General features: G+C 36.6%; 1 protein-coding gene across 10 annotated transcripts in view; it reads right to left on the minus strand.

Annotated features, from left to right (window-relative positions):
• Positions 1 to 13,385: 13,385 nt before the first annotated feature.
• Positions 13,386 to 18,901, minus strand: part of LOC141387003 (uncharacterized) — a 321,944-nt gene continuing 316,428 nt past the window's right edge. For all 10 annotated transcript variants that reach the window (XM_073956005.1, XM_073956002.1, XM_073956006.1 and 7 more), the window contains exon 9: positions 13,386 to 15,293. In XM_073956005.1, coding sequence (XP_073812106.1) covers positions 13,715 to 15,293 — 1,579 coding nt within the window. In that variant the 3' untranslated portion in view covers positions 13,386 to 13,714. The remainder of the gene's footprint in view (positions 15,294 to 18,901) is intronic.

The raw sequence follows: 18,901 nt of genomic DNA on the forward strand, positions 1-18,901 counted from the left end.
TTCGAAATGATGTTTGGGGATACTAAAATCATAGTTTTTGTTATAAAATGCCATTAATAACGGAAAATAAGGCTTAACGGAAAATAAGGCTTAAAGCACATTATTAGGGATTATAGTAATACTTCGGCCCCTAAAGGTTTCGGCGGGGGTAAAGCATGAAATCAGTGGAATACACTATAAAGTAACCAATACGAGCTATTCTTGTATAAAATGTACATCAATTAACCTTAAAGTGAATTTTACTACTAATGTCCCTAATTAGCTGGCCAGTCTAATATGGACCATGTTTAGAAAAGTGGGTTATACTTCCCACACATCTGGTTAATTTCAGTACGTTTTGACATCACTCGATAGTGCTTCTAGCAATACCTTATATGCAAAATTTATTTCATCAAAATCTACACATTTTTAAATGGAATCGAGTAATCCATTAAACTGAATTTATTGTTCCTAATAAGCTGTCCCACTGTATATCGATTTCTCTTTTTTTTATAATTTCGTGCGTGAGTGTGCGTGTTCGTGCCTTCTCGAAAAACGCCGTGTTTGTGCGTGAATGTGCATAAAAATTTTGGTCCGTGTTCGTGCATGTTCGTGCCTAATTTTCTAGGCACGCGCCCATCTCTACTCCAAATATCTACTGAAAAAGAGTCAAAACGATGCGAGAGGAGCTCCTAAACTTCACTTTATCCGAATTTTGTGTGGGAGTAACCCGAAGGAGTGGACCGATATAATCTATATTTCAATCCCATACTAGACTGGATGAAATAATACGATGTGCAAAGCCTGCATCAATCAAAAACTCCCTGCGAGGATTATCTTGCGGATTTGCCATTTTGGTTGGTGCCGTCAGGGTTTCTTGCCAATATCTCAGGAATTATTGACTTACTCCGGCAAAAAATTGTACCGTCGTAAAGTGAGCCACAAAAAAACTTACTGAACAAATTTCAAAACGATCCGTGAGGAGCTCTTAAACTTCACTTTATCCGAATTTTGTGTGGGAGGTACTCGAAGGAGTGGACCGATACAATCCATATTCCAACCTGATACATGGCTGGATGAAATAATACGATGTGCAAAGCCTGCACCAATCAGAAATTCCTTGCGAGGATTTTCTTGCGGATTTACCATTTTGGTTGGTGCCATCAGGGTTTCTTGGAGATTTTAGGCCAATATCTCAGGAAGTATGGACTTCCGCAAGAAAAAAATTGTACCGTCATAAAGGGAGCCGCAAAGAAAACTTATTGAAAAAATGCAAAACCAACCGAGAGGAGCCCTTAAACTTCTCTTTATCCGAGTTTTGTGTGGGAGGTACCCGAAGGAGTGGACAGATATAGTTCATATTCGAACCAGATCTATATCTGGAAGGAATAATACGATGTGCAAAGTTTTGACCAAATCGAGTTATGGTTCAGACCATTTAACAGAAAAATTTTGAACTTTTGTGGGGGAGGTACCAGAACCAGATCTATATCTGGAAGGAATAATACGATGTGCAAAGTTTTGACCAAATCGAGTATTCGTTCAGACCATTTTACAGACATATTTTGAACTTTTGTGGGGGAGGTACCAGAACGAATGGACCGATATGTCCCATCTTCGAACTTAAACTAAGTTTGGACAAAATATTACGACACCCAAAATTTGGTTCGAATCGCGCGCACAAGCCAGACGGACAGACATTTTTCGTATCAAAGCGTATATACCCTTCTAGCCTAAAATATAAATAAATCGAAAAAAAAATATAAAAATAATCGAAAAAAATAAGAAAAAATCTAGGTTAAATAAACAAGGTTGATAAAATTATAAGACACAACTATTTCCCATGAATATCTCCGAGTAGATCTCCTTGCCTTCCCTCATATGAATGAATACATCCCGATATTATATATAGTTCAATGTTATGGGACCTCCGAACGGCAGAATTACAAAAAAATTGGTTTAAAATTTTGCTAATACGTTTTTGTCACCGCATAAAAATGTGATATCGTCTTGCCTGGGACTCGAACCAATGCATTCACTGTCCGAATAAGTATACTAACCATTGCGATGGCTTTCTTAAAGTCATATGCCTAGGATATACTGATGCCTGCCTGGAGATATTTAGGAGACATTGCACGTCATTTTCTAGTGTGGCGAATTTATTTAAGAATTATTATTTCCTTTAGGGAAGAATACTTCTGAGATCTTCTTTTGTTTAATTTTTTAGCTTTGCTCAACCGTAAAAATTACCACGAATTCAGTTTTCTTCTTCTTCTTCTTCTAGGTAGACATTGGCGATTTCCCTAAATTAAAGATTATTTCATGTCGAAAAATACATATTTTATATCTTATTTCAAGGAGGTCACAACATATATATCTGTTATATTTGATCCTTATTAGAGCTATTATTAGAACCACTTTCGGATATACCCCAAACATATGTGTATCTATATGTGTGTTTAAAGTGGGCATATGAGATAATTTAATGTTTGCACACATCATGCCACATGTTAAGCCAATGGCTTCAATTGGCCATAAACAATTTCCAAATTAAACGGAAGTACCACAACTAAATCCATTTGTGCAAATTATCCAAAGAATAATAAACAATTTATTGATGGTCTAACCTAAATTTCATCTCTATTTACATAATTAATAAACAAATGACAATTTGAGAGTTGGTCATGGACATGGACACGGCCAAACACAAACACAATAACAATCTCTATGGCATATTTGTTAAATAACCACATACACTCACATCGACAGTATGTAAGTATGTCTATACACATAGATGTATGCATATACAAAAGGTAGACAGACAGACTAAGGATAATTTATGGTTAGTTTTATATAGAAAAGCACACATATACACACAAACGTTCACACGCAAACATTGATGTTCACACACGCCTATATTGTTCAAACACAACTTTATAATTAATAATACAAAAAAAAAACGCACACACAATAACAAATGATAGAGTAAATTTATACACACATGACAGCAGAAGGACATGGACAAGCGGCGGAAGTTCAAATGGAAATAGGAGTGACAGCATTCGTTTACATTATTCTCCAATTATATAAACGTTTGACAATGGGGTATTTTAAAATTTAAATTAATTGCCGTAACTTAATACAATCGACAATAATGTAAATAATTAAAATGTTTTATTTTGCATGCATGCTCTTGCACACATTCGACAGATAACTATTTGATTACATTTGGGAGATTGAGTTGCAGAGTGTTTGGAGTTCAATGGCCAGCGATGTTAGGTATTTGCGATTTTTCTAATAATTTAACGTGTTTGTTGTGTTAAAGGATTTATTGCTTTAAGAATTAAATATTGAAGTTTATGCCGAATGTATTCATCTCATAGTGTCTTCATGTTTCAACCACGTTTGATCCCCATGTTACGGGTACTTTCTTTAATAAAATTTCTTTATTTCGCAAAAACCACAGAGTTTTGTTATTTCTTCATCTATGTCACATTCTCATATTATTTTCCAAGCATGCATTTCCATATGTTTCTCCAAAGTCATTACGTTTTATTATATTTATACCCTCAGCCTTTAGGTAGGGTATGGGCAAAATGTGCCTCATCGAAATTATGGTTTTAGACCCCAAGTATGTTTGGACGAAATGTGTTTCAGACAATTTGGAGTTGATTTAGCAATGTTCGTCCATCTGTCTGTCTGTCTGTCTTGCTGGTGCGCACGATGACTCTCTAACGGATGAACCGATTCGGTTTAAATTTTGGCTTTCGTAATATTTTGTCCAAACTTAGTTTAAGTTCGAAGATGAGCTATATCGGTCCAAAATGTTCGGAAAATTTGTGGGCACGATAACTCTTGAAGGGAGTAACCGATTTGGTCCATACTTTGCACATCGTAAAATTTCTACCAGACTTAGATGAGACTAAATCGGCTAACTCCTTCTGGTACCTCCCACGCAAAATAACTCTTGAATGAATCTGTCGATTCGGTCCAAAATTTGGCCTTCGTAATATTTTATCAAAACATACGTGCATGTTCTGGAATTCACCGTGTATCCATTTCACATCACACATGCACTTCACCTGTGAAAGCAATAGATGTTCTGTATTTCACGTGAAAAGAGCTTTCATATTTCACGAAAGAACTTTGGAAAGCTTTATTACAGCTTTCAAACTTTATCATTAACAATGAAAAAATATCAGTCTGTGTTGGCGCATCAACGAATACACATGCGTGTGTGGGTATCTACGCTTTGTTCTTTTGATTGTTTACGAAACAGACGTAAACAAAGAAACGAACTTCTACAAGAACGCGTACATGTTAAATTTGATACTTTAAGAAAAAATACAGTTTTTAATCATATTTTGTTAAGAAAATTAAATATTTTTTAAATGCTAATAGAAAACACATTAAATTTTAGTCCTGTGCAGTTTTTTGTAGAAAATTTCAATTAGTTTCTTTAAAAAATAAGGATTCACTCAGCTTTCGCCATCAAAACTACAGTGTGAGGAATACACCCTAACTAGGTGTAAAGTGTGTTGCAGAACAGCTTTAGGTGTGAGGTGCAGAGGTGAATGCCAGAACATGCCTGATAGTTTAAATTCGAAGATGGGCTATATCGGTCCCCTCCTTCAGGTACCTCCCCCACAAAACTTCAAAAATGTTCGGAAAAATTTTCCGCGCGATATCTCTTGAAGGGAGTGATAGATTTAATCCATACTTTGCACATCCTAATATATCTACCAGATATAGATCAGGTTCGAATATGGACTATATTTGTCTACTTCTTCTGGTACCTCTTACACAAAATTTCGGATAAGTTCACTTTAAGACCAGGAGCTCAATTCTTTTTCTATGAAAATGTGAAATGAAAACTATTATAAAGGAGAAAACTGAGAAATAAAAAGAAATATAAAGGAAATATTTTTAATTAATTAATTGGATTAATCGAGCTAACATGGCCTAAGGAGTTTTGTATTGAAAAATGAATTCTAGCGAAATACCACACACTCAACCATTACGCTACGATCGTTTCGCCTGGTGGTTTAAGCCAGGCTCATCAGGCGTATTTGAATGCTAATGGCTAGAAGACAAAGGCTGATTTTGATAACTTCTATTTATACAAACATTTTTACAAATTTGTAATTATGAAGTATTTATTGAAGTCTTTTTCTTTATCAAGTCACCCTAGTGTCTTGTCTAGGAATCATTTTCTCAATACATACACATATACAATCGAAGGGGGGTTTCCTACATGAATTGTAATGCCTTCAGTTTTTGAAGTTTTGTAAATACTTCTCCCCAATATTTAAAAAATTTCACTAAAGTGCTAGGACGATATAACTTGAATGGGGCAACCAATTCGGTCCAAACTTTGGATCTCCTAATATTTTAACAAAATTTAGTTTAACTTCTAAAATGGCCCATATCGGTCCTCCCTAAGGGTACCTGCCCTACAAAAGTTCAACATTTGTGTCTAAGTGCAGTTAATTCCTAATCCAAGTTTTTGTCGGCAAGTTCAAATGTCCAAAAAGGGCCACAAAATTCGGAAGAGACCTTAAATACATTCGATCTGGCCGGAGGTAAAAATTTCGCTTCACATTGACTGAGGGTATATCTCTCTCGGCAAAGCCGATTGATACTTTTTTACTTGTTTTATTTGATTTTTCTAATTCAACGATTTTCCATCACATAACAATTGACAACACTTATTTATTCATTGCTTTGATTTCAAATCAAATTGCACCAGAATAATGAGATGCACCAGGGCAGATATAAAATATTTCAAACATGTGGATTTGTTGAGGGGAAACAGACCATAAATATAGAATTTTAATTTGTGACATCCCAAATAATGATGAAATTGTGTAATCTGTAGTAAACGAGAGAAGTCAATTAGTCTGATGAGTTGCTGGGTGTTTATTAAAATTACATTAAGACTTGCCAATTTCGAAAATTCATCCGGATGATGATGGTGATGCTCAATGTCGTCCTCGTTAGCATAAAGTCTTAATATTTCATTGGTATTATTACAAGAAGACAAAATATTATCAACGGCTGTCATGGTCAATATGGTATCCGTATAGAAACAAATTAAAGATATTATGCCCATGAGATCTTGGGTATTATCAGCTTCTATACTGCCATTGATAAATTGTACAGCATGATAAAGTAAAACGACATTGGTGGTAAATATCTTGACCAGCATAAACAAGGTGACATCTTGACATGTTCTCAAAACTCTCTTTGACAACTGATAACATTCGTAGTGCATATCGTAGAGGATCCAGTAGCGTCAAAATATTTCATCAGGATGTTGGGTTGATTTCTGCGACATGTATTCCAAAGATTTGTTGATATAGACAAAATGTAAATGAATTCGTAATAGAATCAAGACAAATGTTACACTCGCTTCAAGCAAATAATAATTTTGTAGTAGATTGATAGTGATCATTAAGACATATGCCTTGCTGGGTTCCTTTTGCATTTGCCAAAACAGACTAAACACCAGAATTGCACTGCAGTGGGCAACAACAAATTTGTGAATGTTACTTTTTCTGACAGCCGTTATCTCCGACTCCATGTATTGCTGCATATCATAGTATTTGCAGAAACTTTCATATTTCTTTACAAATTCCCAATAATTCTCACTTAGGCGGATAATCTGCTCCCGCTTAATCCAAATTTCGAAACTTATAACAATATTTACAAGAATCCGCGCTGCTTTTCCAATATAATAGACCCATTTTAAGGTGGATTTTCCGTACATGTAATACTCATGTTGTTCCACTTCACTGACCAGAAACGGTGTGGCCAATGGTGTTAGTAATAAAAAGATGCTTTGGACTATGACACTGTAGCAAAGGTAAAGTTTCGAATATTGAAATTTCCGAGAATGTTTATCATATAAACCGGGCATAAGACCCAGTGCCAAGGCGTAGTAATAATTCGACCACCAAACTGTTCGTTCTAGTCTTTCGTATATGTGAAGTGCCATATTCTATGACTTTTACTCAACTGTGCTTCACGCCTTTCTTCGGTTGCGTACTTAAAATACAAATACAATGACGTCGCATGATTGTTATCGGTGTTGATGTGAGCGCTTAATTAAATATTTAATCGCTTTACCATATTAAATGGGACATTTTAAGCCCTATGACGATTGCATGATTAAATTGTCCAATGCATTTGTGTCAATAAATAGAATTTGTAAATTAATTTAATTATTATTTGATAACACAGTATACCTTTAGGGTAGTGAATGGAATACATGTGTTTTCACATACAATCAAATCAGGATAAATAAATGCATGCTAAATTTCTCACTTTTCACTTTCTTCCTTTTACAAACTAATATTCTACAGGTCTAAATTAAAAAAAAAAAAATAATAATAAAATAAACAAGTAAGCCAAGGATATAGTTGGACGGGGCGACCATGTAATACCCTACACCTTTACCCCTGGGAATGAGCTTTCCACATATCAAAATTTCTTTATGGAACAAATAAACTTATTGTAAGAAGTAAATTTGTGAATTCTGGTGCCGTATCACACAAAGCTTAAATAATAACATAATAATTGTTTCACAAACATCCCAAAAGGGACAACGCTCAATGATATGGAACCCACAGCCTATCTCCGAGTCCGAACGGCGTGTCCTAAGACACCACATGTAGAGTAGTTTTACATGACTGAAATACTCAGAAAATGTCGCAAACCCTACTGAAGGATATTTTGCAACCGTTGAAAATTTGATTTTCCCTGGCTGGGGAATCGTTTTGAAAAAAAGGTGACAAAGCAACCCATGCTACAATGTATGTATAATAATCCAATTGGACAATTAAAACGCTAGGGCACGATGTAATTTGCAATAATGCAACAACTGGGAATGGAAAAATGTGGTTCTCTACACAAAACCCATTATATATTAAGCAGTAGGCCCGTTATCTAGCAGACACTATATTGCAATTTTAATCAGGGGGAAGATCAGTAGTTCTATTTTCATATGTAGTCTACTTTGCCTGTACATTCCCTCCAGGAAATAAAATATATACCAAAAATATTTTTTTGGTATTTTTTATACAAAATTAATGGTCCATTTCACCCTCTAAATAATATCAGATCGCCATCCAAAATTGAAGGCATCTTCCTCTACCTAACTCCTAACCTCGTGCAAAATGTCGTGATTATTGAGCTATAATTGCGACCTCTAGCCTGTTTATGATTGCCCTACAAACAAATAACAGGGTATATTAGGCTGTAACTCTGTTATCTTATCATGTACACCAACACAATTGACATCAATAGAAAGGTCCTCTTCCAAGTATAGCTTACTTGCCCGGAATGCCTCTTCCAGGAATAAAGATATAAGCTGTATATTAACATTTTTCAAAATTTTCACACAAAAGTTTTGGTCCATTTAACCCTCAAAATATTATCTGATCGCCATCTCAAATTGCAAGCTTCTGCTTAGTCATATACTCTTACCTTATTTAAAATTTCGGGGCGATCTGCCTATTGTTGCGACCTACAGAGCATCTACAAAATCGGATAAAAATTATGTTTTTGGTCCATTTCACCCGCTAATTATTTTACGATCATTACCAATTAAAATAGCGATCTATTCAGATGTGAAACCGACCTCCATACCAAATTTCGTGACGATAGGTCCATAGTTTGATTACAATTTATAATGGACAGACGGACACACGGACGGACGGACACACATCTCAAAATCGCTTTATCTCGCCGAGATATGAAGATTGGTATACCACATTGGGGGTCTCCGACGAATATTTCGCGGTGTTGCATGAATTTTTACCAAAACAAACTTATAATACCCTTTCCACATAGTGGTGTAGAGTATAAAAATCAAACTCACATACTATCTCATAACTTGTTTCAGCATAGTTATAATACAGTGTGAGCTTTAGGTGCCATTATAACCCCATTCCATTGATTTTCCTATAAGGTGTTGTTACGGAATTAGGGTTAATTTAATCCCGTGTAGACGATGTTTTATTGCCCGATACGATTTATTGACGTTATTCATTTCAGTTATTCACGCAAGACTTTATTTCTCTACTAGCACACAGCTAACTCTAGTAACTAGTAAGCACACAGCTTTACTCTATTCAGGTAACTCCTTTACTCTTTAGAATATACCGGCGGTTATATTTCACGATATGATTGATAACAAACTCTCCTACCTGCTACACACCGCACATACCCGCTTGCGTATGCATAGACTGTTCCAGCACTCTTCATCTGGGAGGTTCTGCAATGTTCAAACGAGATCCAGATGCACATACACACATACTCGTATACAAACAGACGAATTAATGTAACAACATTGTAACATGGTTACAATGACGTTACAATTTAGAAGCATAATTGAATAGTCAAAATGAGTGAGAGAGACTATAAACACAATTTAGTTAAATAAAGAGTGTAAATTAAGACTAAGCAATAATTCCATGATTGCAGTAATAGTTGTTGTTGCAAATCTGATACGAACAAACCAAACTGCCCAATAAAAATTTACGTTACAATTTAAATTCCTACAATAACAGAAATTCATCTAAATTTACTTAAGACTACCAGTGACATTCGTGACAGTATATTACCACCTTCCATCCACCCTACTTCCTGTAAGGTGGCAATATACCTTGGGAATGGGGTCACAACGGCACTTAAAGATCACATACTTATTGTAACTGCCCTGAAACTAAGAATGAGTTTGGAAGAGTGTTTATGGTAGCGTTCGCCATAACATTCTCCGTATTCACCTCACATCCCTTGTTATTTTCAGGTACATCTGAAGGTGCATAAACTGCACCACATTTATAAAGCGTTGAGATAATTTTGATGTAGATTTGCAGACTCTACCTTAAAAGAATTACTGGGTCGTCGGCATTAAGTGGTTATTTGGTATTGATTCCATCCTTTTCTCGTAGTAAAACTTTTTGAATTTCATACTCTCAGCCTTGAGAATAACGAGGGAGGATACATACACTTTGATCTGATCAAAACTGTGCCTTATCAAAATAATGGTTTAGAGCCCAAGTATGTTTGGAAGAAATACGTTTCAAACAAGTTGGTCCTGTCTGTCAGTATGACTGGCTTGTGTGCACGATAACTCTCAAACGGATCAACAGATTTTGGCCGAACTTAGTTTAATTTCGATTATGGACCGTCTCCTCAAAAGTCCAGAAATAGGTCAGGTTCGAATATGGACTATATCGGTCCGCTCTATTAAAAATACCTCCCACACAACATTTTTGAAAATTTTCACAAATGTGCAGTCTAAGAACATCTATCCAATCATTTTGACTTTTTTACGACAGGTTGTCTCGCGGCCTCTATTGCAACGGTACATTTTTTCGGGGACAACTCAATACTTCCTGAGATAATGGCCCAACACCTTTAAAAACCCTGCCGGCACCAATTAAAAGTGATTGATGAGCACTGTTCCTAACGCATTAAGTATCCGATTTGACTGAAGCTTTGCACATCGTCAAATTTCTCGTACATCGAGTTCCAAAAAGTCCAATGTCAGACAACAACTTCGGGCACCTCCCACACAAATGTTCAAAATTTTGCTTAAGGCCTGTTTGAGGATCCTTTTGAAATTTTTACCGAAGATACTGCCTGTGGCCCTGATGTCGAGGATATAATGTTTTTCGTGGGCAAGTCCATGCTCCCTGAAAAAATAATCCAAAAGCTTTAAAAATCCTACAGTGACCAACAAAAATGGCTGGTGGGTGAGGTAAGGAGTGACTCATATGTATATGTATTTCATATAATATTTTTCTCAAACTGAAATCAAGATCTATGATGGACTATATCGGATAACTATTTCCAGTAACTCCCTCACAAAAGTTCAAAATTTTCGCTTACGTGCAGTTTAAAGGCTGTTCGAGTGTTGTTTTGAAAATTTCATTGAAAGGTCTACCTTGTGATTCTGATAACAACACAGCTGAAGGTAAGTTTTCTCTTTTTCTTCGAATGGCATGGTTGAAGATATCGAAGGTCTTCGATAGGCCAAGAGCGACCATAACTGTTCGGTAGCACTGCCTGTTTTTATTCAGTCATCGACTGATATGTGTAAATATGGCGTGCAGTTCTGTTGTGGTACTGTGCATTTTCCGGAATCCATGCTTATGTTGGGTAAATGCAAAACTGCTTCCCATTGTGGAGAGGGGTAGTGCCTCTAGAGTTTTCGCTATTGGCGACAAGAGGGAGATCGGCCTATACGTTTCGCCTATCCTTGAATTCTTGCCTGTATTTAATAGCGGGATCAGCCTGTTAACTTTACAGGCTTATGGTACAATATAGGTGGCTAACAATAGATTGGGCACATTTGTTAAATACTCAACTCCTGGTTCAACCAGTTGCTTTAGCATTACCATTGAGATTCCGAATGGACCCGGAGCTATGGTTGATTTAGCGTTACGGATGATGTCTTCAACATATACATCGCAAATTGTGGTGGCACTTTATACATAGGGCCTAGCATACTCCTCTTCGCCCTTATCAATATCAGAATGCTCTATAAATTGTCGGCTAAAATAACATGTCCACCGCTTCAAATCTGACACCGTCAAGTCATTGGAAATAGCAGTAGTTCTATTATCCTTCTTTTCCGGATACGAGAGTGATTTAACCGATAATCCCAATATCTAGCCACCTTTCGTACTAGCCACCTTTTCCTACTGGTTTGGGTCTTCACAAAGCTCATCACCCTCAATTTCTGGCGTCGCAGGGTCTGCTGGGAAATTCGGCCTGATTTCGAGTATTCGACCAGCAGGTATGTAGCGAGCAGCTTCAGCTGTGATGATGTCCCGGAAAATTTCCTTAGCTACCCGAGGATCTGAAGGAGTGGGCAGCTCTCTGAAGCGGTGAATGGTAAATCCTCTAACTTCTTCCCAATCAACTCGGCCAGCGATGTACCCTAGCCCTAAACGGTTATTTTCCTCCAAAAGCGAACTAACGCGGTAACGCGGTATAACGCGGGGCACAACAATTTATCGGCGGTATGTACACATTAAGCAACTCTACCTCGGGAGCCACACACTTTACTGCTACCCCCCATACATTCCATGTTTAGAGTGAAGATCAAGTGAGATGAGCTCGAAGCAGGCATTCCGTTTAAAATTTCCGCTTCCGATCATCAGGCATATTAATTGTTGAGGTGACAGCCCTGGTCGAAAATTTGTCCGAGTCAATCCGGTGCATAGAACTGGTCCACGTGGGATTGCTTGCATAAAGAATGCGTGAATATGCTAAAATAATGGCATACCAAATCCCTTGCATACAAGCTTGAATGACATATTTGACATTGAATATTTTTCTGAGTATGAGATGAAATAGTTACAGAATTCAGTACAGAATTCAGTCATTCTAACATCAAAAACTCTAGACCGCCCACAAAAGCCCATCTATGCGTAACATTTCAGACTCGATTAAAATACATTACCTTGCCTAAGAAAAACTTCCGAAATGAAACTCACTCACATTACTGTCACTGATTTTCAGGTATATCCTTGATGTTGTTTTTTTATATTTATATATATCTTCAATAATTTGTTTGGGGAGGTTTTTCTCGCTTTTTTTTTTGTTTTCTTCATTACATTTTCTTTTCTTTGTTATGTGTCTAAATGCGTACAATCTTACATTTACAAATAATTACTATGGTAATTATCGCAATAATAATTATCTTACATTTCTATTTTTTTTTTCATTTTTTTTAAACTACGTGTACAATCATAATCATCATTGGCATCTTCTCTAAATTGAAGAGCGCTGCTGTGAGTTTAGGGGTTTCCATGGTTACTCCTTTTGGTTTGTATATCATTCTGTGTTTTTTTTTACATCAACTTGTGGGACTTTTTTTGCTTGCTTGACAATTTCCAATTTACACAATTGTTATGGGGGAGGTGGCCAAAAATTATTATTGTTTTTTGTTCTATAAGTTTCCATATAAATGAACTTCATAAAATATTTATTCTCTTTCTTCGATATTTAATTCTATAAATTTGCGTGTTTGTGCAAAAAATATGGCATTCTTTAGAATTTCTTTCCACATTCTTCTTTTTTAAAGTTTATTTGTTACATGTTGTTGTCTATTGTGTCCATGTCATTTTTATTGGATTTTGTGCGAATAGAGCTTCTTCCGTACTCACATCACTTGTTCGGCTTGAAATTGTTTGCTGGGTGTTGGAGAATCTTTAGATAGACATTTTTATTTAAAATAAACTTTTTAAAAGTTATAATTTCTGTATTTTCTTCTGGGTATCAGTTGGCGTATGATAAACGAATTTCTAATCGCAATCATACCACCATGACCCTTTGCCCAATGTGACTTTTTTGCTTAAAAAGAGTTTTGTTTTTAAAATATTTTTAAGTTTTGTTTTTTTTCTGGCGCAAATAAAGGCAGTATTCTGTTTTAATAAAAAAACTAAAATTACTTTTTTTTTAATTGAAATTCCTTTTTTAGTGAAATTCGGGATTTTGTGTATTTTTCCCGTATTATTTTTTTAGTACAATTTCTATTGTTTCAATTCAATTCAAACTATTTACTAAATAACTTTATTAGTTGTGTATAAGACGTGTGTTTGTGTGGTTTTATTTTTTTGTGTTTGTATAGATTTTTAAGGAAATTTCAACAAATTCGTGTAAATGACAAGTGTCTTTTTTGAGATTTTTCAAAATAACTCAGAGAGCTGTTTACGTTTTAATAATTACTTGTTACATCCTTGTGCTTGGACCCTCGACACATCAATCGTAATATTAGAACAATTAAAATAATTATCGACACCAGAATTGCTGAAAAGAAGGCAATTTCACCCACTGTCATGGCCCTGCGTTGATATGCCTTGACACACAGTAGGGCCGATTCATCATCCAGAATTTTACCTCGCAAATGCTCTTGCTGATCCTTGTGTATGTGCCACAAATCCAACTGCTCCAAATTCCATTGCAAATGCTGGGTGAAGTCCTCCATTTGGGTTGAGGCATGACTACTTACATTGGGACAATTTTGTATGCCATCGCACACAAAACGTTGCGGCAGACAGATATTTGGATTACCAGGGCACTTAAAGCTACATTCGTTATCCTGCAGCAAGGAAGCAGCCAAACTACCATCGGGATTACGTGGCAAATGGAATAACTCGGTCCATACCAAACGGAAGATGTTCTTACCAGGCTGTCCATCGCCTGTGTATTGTATGAGAACTGGTAAAGGTTCCTGATCCGAACCCAAAGCTCCCAAATCGGCAGTAGATAGTATGGGTAAATCACGAGCCAATGATACATTTTCGGGGCAAATGGTGAATCTTGGTTCCAGGCGCCCTGCCAAGTACACTTCAATCTTGGCACTGTCACAAGTGCGGTCACCAAAGCGTGCCTTTTCCAAATTCAGCCAAAGATCTCGTTGGGAAGCCACTTTCAGTTCCCAAATACATTTTTCTCGTCTATAGTGATGTTCGGGTTGAGCTGCCATGGGTCCGGTCACCAAGGCCAAAGCTTTTTTGTAGGGATAAACCAATTCGCCATCGGGTGAAGGGCCAAGAGTAATGGGCCCACACAAAGGTCCATGGGCAAATTCATAAGAAGCTTCAAACAAGGGATTGGGGTTCTTGAAATATGATGTAATGGCATGCTGACCTTGGACAATCATTTCCAAATTCATTTGGTCTGCCGAAGAGATGACCCGTACTGGTCGGGGTATATTGTCACAGAAGCAAGCCAAATTGTTTTGGAACTTCTCCCTCTCCTCCCAAATAACCAGTTTATCCACTCGCTCCTCGTGGCAACGAGTACAGGCATTGTTATTGTAGGGCAATTCCTTGAACATTACGGAACTAACTTCAATTACAGCGCGGGCATATAAACGACGATCGGTAACAAACTTATACTGGCATCTCACATCCGAACCACCAGTACGTTTGAAGATCAATGAATTCATTGGCGAACGAATCTTACCGCCAGGATGTTTCCATGCATACATAACTTCATCGCACAGGGTATTGGGTACGGGATCACCAAACCGGGTGTTATTAAAGAAGTCATAGTGAGCCCAAAAGTACAGCGAGGAGCCACTGTAGGAACCAGTTTTCGATTCAAATTGTACAAACAGCGACGGACTTGTACTTACAAAGTCCACTTTTTCCATGGGCCGTGAAAAGGTATCACAAAACGTTTTAATAATTCTAGCTGGATCTGCACGGTCTGAATCATAAATTGTCAGAGATTCTCCACAGTCTTCATCATATTTCAAAATGGGCGATTCAATGCGATTTATGCGGAAACTGCAAAGAAAAACAAGAAAAATAAATTGAATTGCAATGTAAGGCCAAAGGTAAACAATTTTACAACAACAACAACTTCAATATTCTTCGGATTGCAAGTTCCATATGTGTTTTTACAATTTAATCTGATTTCCTAAATCTAAAAACCTCAAAAATATTACAAAACAAATACTCACACTCAAACACACACACACACACACACTCTCCGAGGCATTTTCACGTATGAACTCAAACCGAACACACACATACATAGTTATAGACAACAATGTAGCATCACAATGATATACCAAAGAAATCCTTGCATATCAAACTGGCAAACAGCCAACATAATTCAAACCTGCATTCGCTTTTCATATTCACAGTTATGGGCTCAGGTAGAGTTATAACAAACACAACCAGCCCCCTCCCTATCCACCAAAAAAAGAAAAGGAACAGAGAATGGTAAAACATAATCCTGTACTTCGCTTATTTAACACTCAACTTGCACAAAAAATATGCTCGGAAAAGAAGTCAAAGTGACACGGATAAAAATAACATAAGCAAACAGCCATATTTTAAGCAGAGTCGTCGTTCGTATGGGCATGGGCATATGCCCTAGTATGGTATTTATTTCAGTCATTTGGGTTCCTTTTTAAAGATGAAGGAGTTCAATTTTCTCCATTCGAATCCGTAAACCCAACAAGTAAAAAACTATCAGTCGACATTGCCGACAGAGATATAGCCTCAGGCTATGTGAATTGAAACTTTTATCTATGGACAGATCAAATGTATTTAGGCTCTTTTCAGAATTTTGTGGACATTTGAACTTGCTGACAAAAATGTAGAATAGGATTAAAGTTCAAAAGTTTTGCGGAGGAGGTACTTAAAGGAATGGACCGACATAGTTCATTATGGAAGTGGATGTTATTTTGGGAGTCAAATCTTTTCAAGAGATATCGCGCCCAGTAGTCATTTCAGTGGATCATCGTATAACTTTTGGACCAGTATGCCAGGAAGCATGGACTTGTCCACGGAAATATAATATCGCTGTAAACATAACCACAACGAACAGCATCGGTATACATTTGTAAAAGACCCTAAACCAAACTGCACTTAGACACAAATGTTAAACGTTTGTGAGGGAGGTACCCTAAGGAGAGTACCGATATGGGCCATTTTAGAAGTTAAACTAAATTTGGACAACTTATTAGAAGATCCAAAGTTTGGACCAAATCGGTTGCCCCGTTCAAGAGATATCGTGCCTACTATTTAAGTAACATTTTGTAAATATTGGGGGGAAGTACCGGAAGTTGTGGACCGATGTTGCCCATATTTGAACTGGAATAAGACACCTTTGGGGCTGTTTTCTCAAGAAGCATGGACTTGCCCCCGAAAAAACGTTTACCATCGTAAATATTGCAGACCTAAACTAGCAGAACTTTTGAATAGATCATAAACTCCATCTAAGGCATCAAAATCGATAAAATATAAAAAAAATTTACATAGTTGCTGAAATTCTGGTCAGTATCAGCTTAACTATTGGGAGTAGGAGATATGCCGCAAAATGTATACAAATTATGGACATTTTCGATATTTTATAAAATTTGAGGCAATAAATGTAGTTTTTCGAGTTAATTATTTCTACAAATATTTTATTCTTGCCCTTATCTACAAATTTGCTCCAGAGGTGGGATAAAGATTCGCATAGGTTTCAGAGATATAGCCCAGAATTTCATTAAAAAGTCAATAATTGACCATGTTTAGATGGGGCCATAAAATCCATTCTGGATCTGACACAACAATACCCAAGTAGGGTTTTTTCGTTTGGGTCTGTACTTTCAGAAAATCTTCGGCTCAAATTGTTTGCACAAGATTACCTTAAAAATGTTGTACAGTGTTATCGAACTTAAACTAAGTTTGGACTAAATATTATGAAGGCCAAATTTTGGGCAGATCCGTTCGAGAATTATCTTGCGCTCCAACCAATACACACTCCTTAAGTCAGTACATTGGAAAATTGAATATTTAGCGAAGCTGCGCACATTTAAGCACTATACAACGACTGTTTCCCTACTGGTTAAGGAGATCATCAGGTTTAGAACGGTAAGACGTGGGAAATATTTTCAGTTTGTTGGTCAATCCTAGCAGGGTTCATTCTGCTATTTTTACTAGGTCGAAGGTCATATCTTTGTGATACTTTCATTATTTTTCTTTTCAGTTGAGGTATAATTACAATTATTTTTTTATGACATCTTGTTGGCTGAAGTTCAAATAACCTCCCCTTGGAATATCCGCTCCTGTCTCTATTCACATATTCAAGTTTTACAAGGTAAATCTAAAAACAACACAGGCACATAGGCAACAGCAGCAGCAACAAAAAAAAAAAAAAAAAAAAAACTTTTAGAAAATAGAATTTTCCAAAAATTGTATAACTCTTAAGCTTTCCTCACATCGTCATGTTGTTGAGCTTAAGTTAAATCTTCACCATAGACCCTTAATACACAATCACATATGCACACACATATACATACATGTGAGGAGACTTCATAACACCACACACTCCCCAAAACTAGAAGAACACACACAAACATAGATAAGACCAACCATAAACATACGGCTAAGGTGATCATTTCACTCAGCGGTTTTACAACGAATGAACTGCTCAACTACAAACTCTTGAAACAAGTATTACGAGTCGATGCAACAGCAAAAGATAGAGGGGAAACCTAACGATGTAGCAGAGTAGGCCAAAGTTGTTTTAATGTACTAAGCCCTACAACGGGACACTCGTAGCGGTTATGATAGCGGTAAGACTCGTTAGTTTGCCCAGTACAAATGTAATCGGTAAATGTGTCAGCCTAACTTGTTTGTGCCCACACACACACACATTCATATAAACACATTCCTATACAACAACTTTATGTACAACATTTCTACCTATGTATATACTGTAAATTCTATTTTAATGTGTGTCTGTATGTGTGTTTGATTTTATGTGTTTTATTCCTATATCCATGCATGTGGATTATAAGGACATGCCGCAAGGCAATACCGTGACACAAGTCTTTTATGCCACTTTTTATTTTGGTATTTGGCTTTGTATTTGTGGGTGTGTTGTGAGCGAGAACTATGAATGTGCTAAGACACGTTGCAAGCCATGTAGCCAATATAGTTATGCACGTTCTTGCCGTAAATACAATATTTTCTTTCTATTTTTTCCAATTTTCATACAATTTTCTTTCGTTATTTTGTCGAGGAGGGCAAAACTGGAGCACAAATAAAACCGAAATGAAATTGTGCTGTAACAGCATAATTTCGAAATGTTTCCCTTCCGACGTCGAGCACAACTTCTTCATCTTTGGATTTCACATTTCGTTGTTGTTGTTGTTTTGTCCACAACTCCACAATCTATTCTATTTGCCCCCAACTACAACATTTCAACAGCTTCCTCTTTTTGCCGTCTTTTACTTTGGATATTTGTAGGCGTTAGACATGAAAACCATTTTATTACAATGATTTTGTTTTTTTATATGATGGTTGGTCTATATAGATATGTATGCGGAAGTAAAAAGACATACACATCTTAACGAACGAGGGTAGAGAAACAAATTGAGAACATAAATACATAG

This window comes from Musca autumnalis, unplaced genomic scaffold (genome assembly GCF_047663935.1).
Source record: "Musca autumnalis isolate F117 unplaced genomic scaffold, ASM4766393v1 scaffold_5, whole genome shotgun sequence".
Classification (NCBI taxonomy): domain Eukaryota; kingdom Metazoa; phylum Arthropoda; class Insecta; order Diptera; family Muscidae; genus Musca; species Musca autumnalis.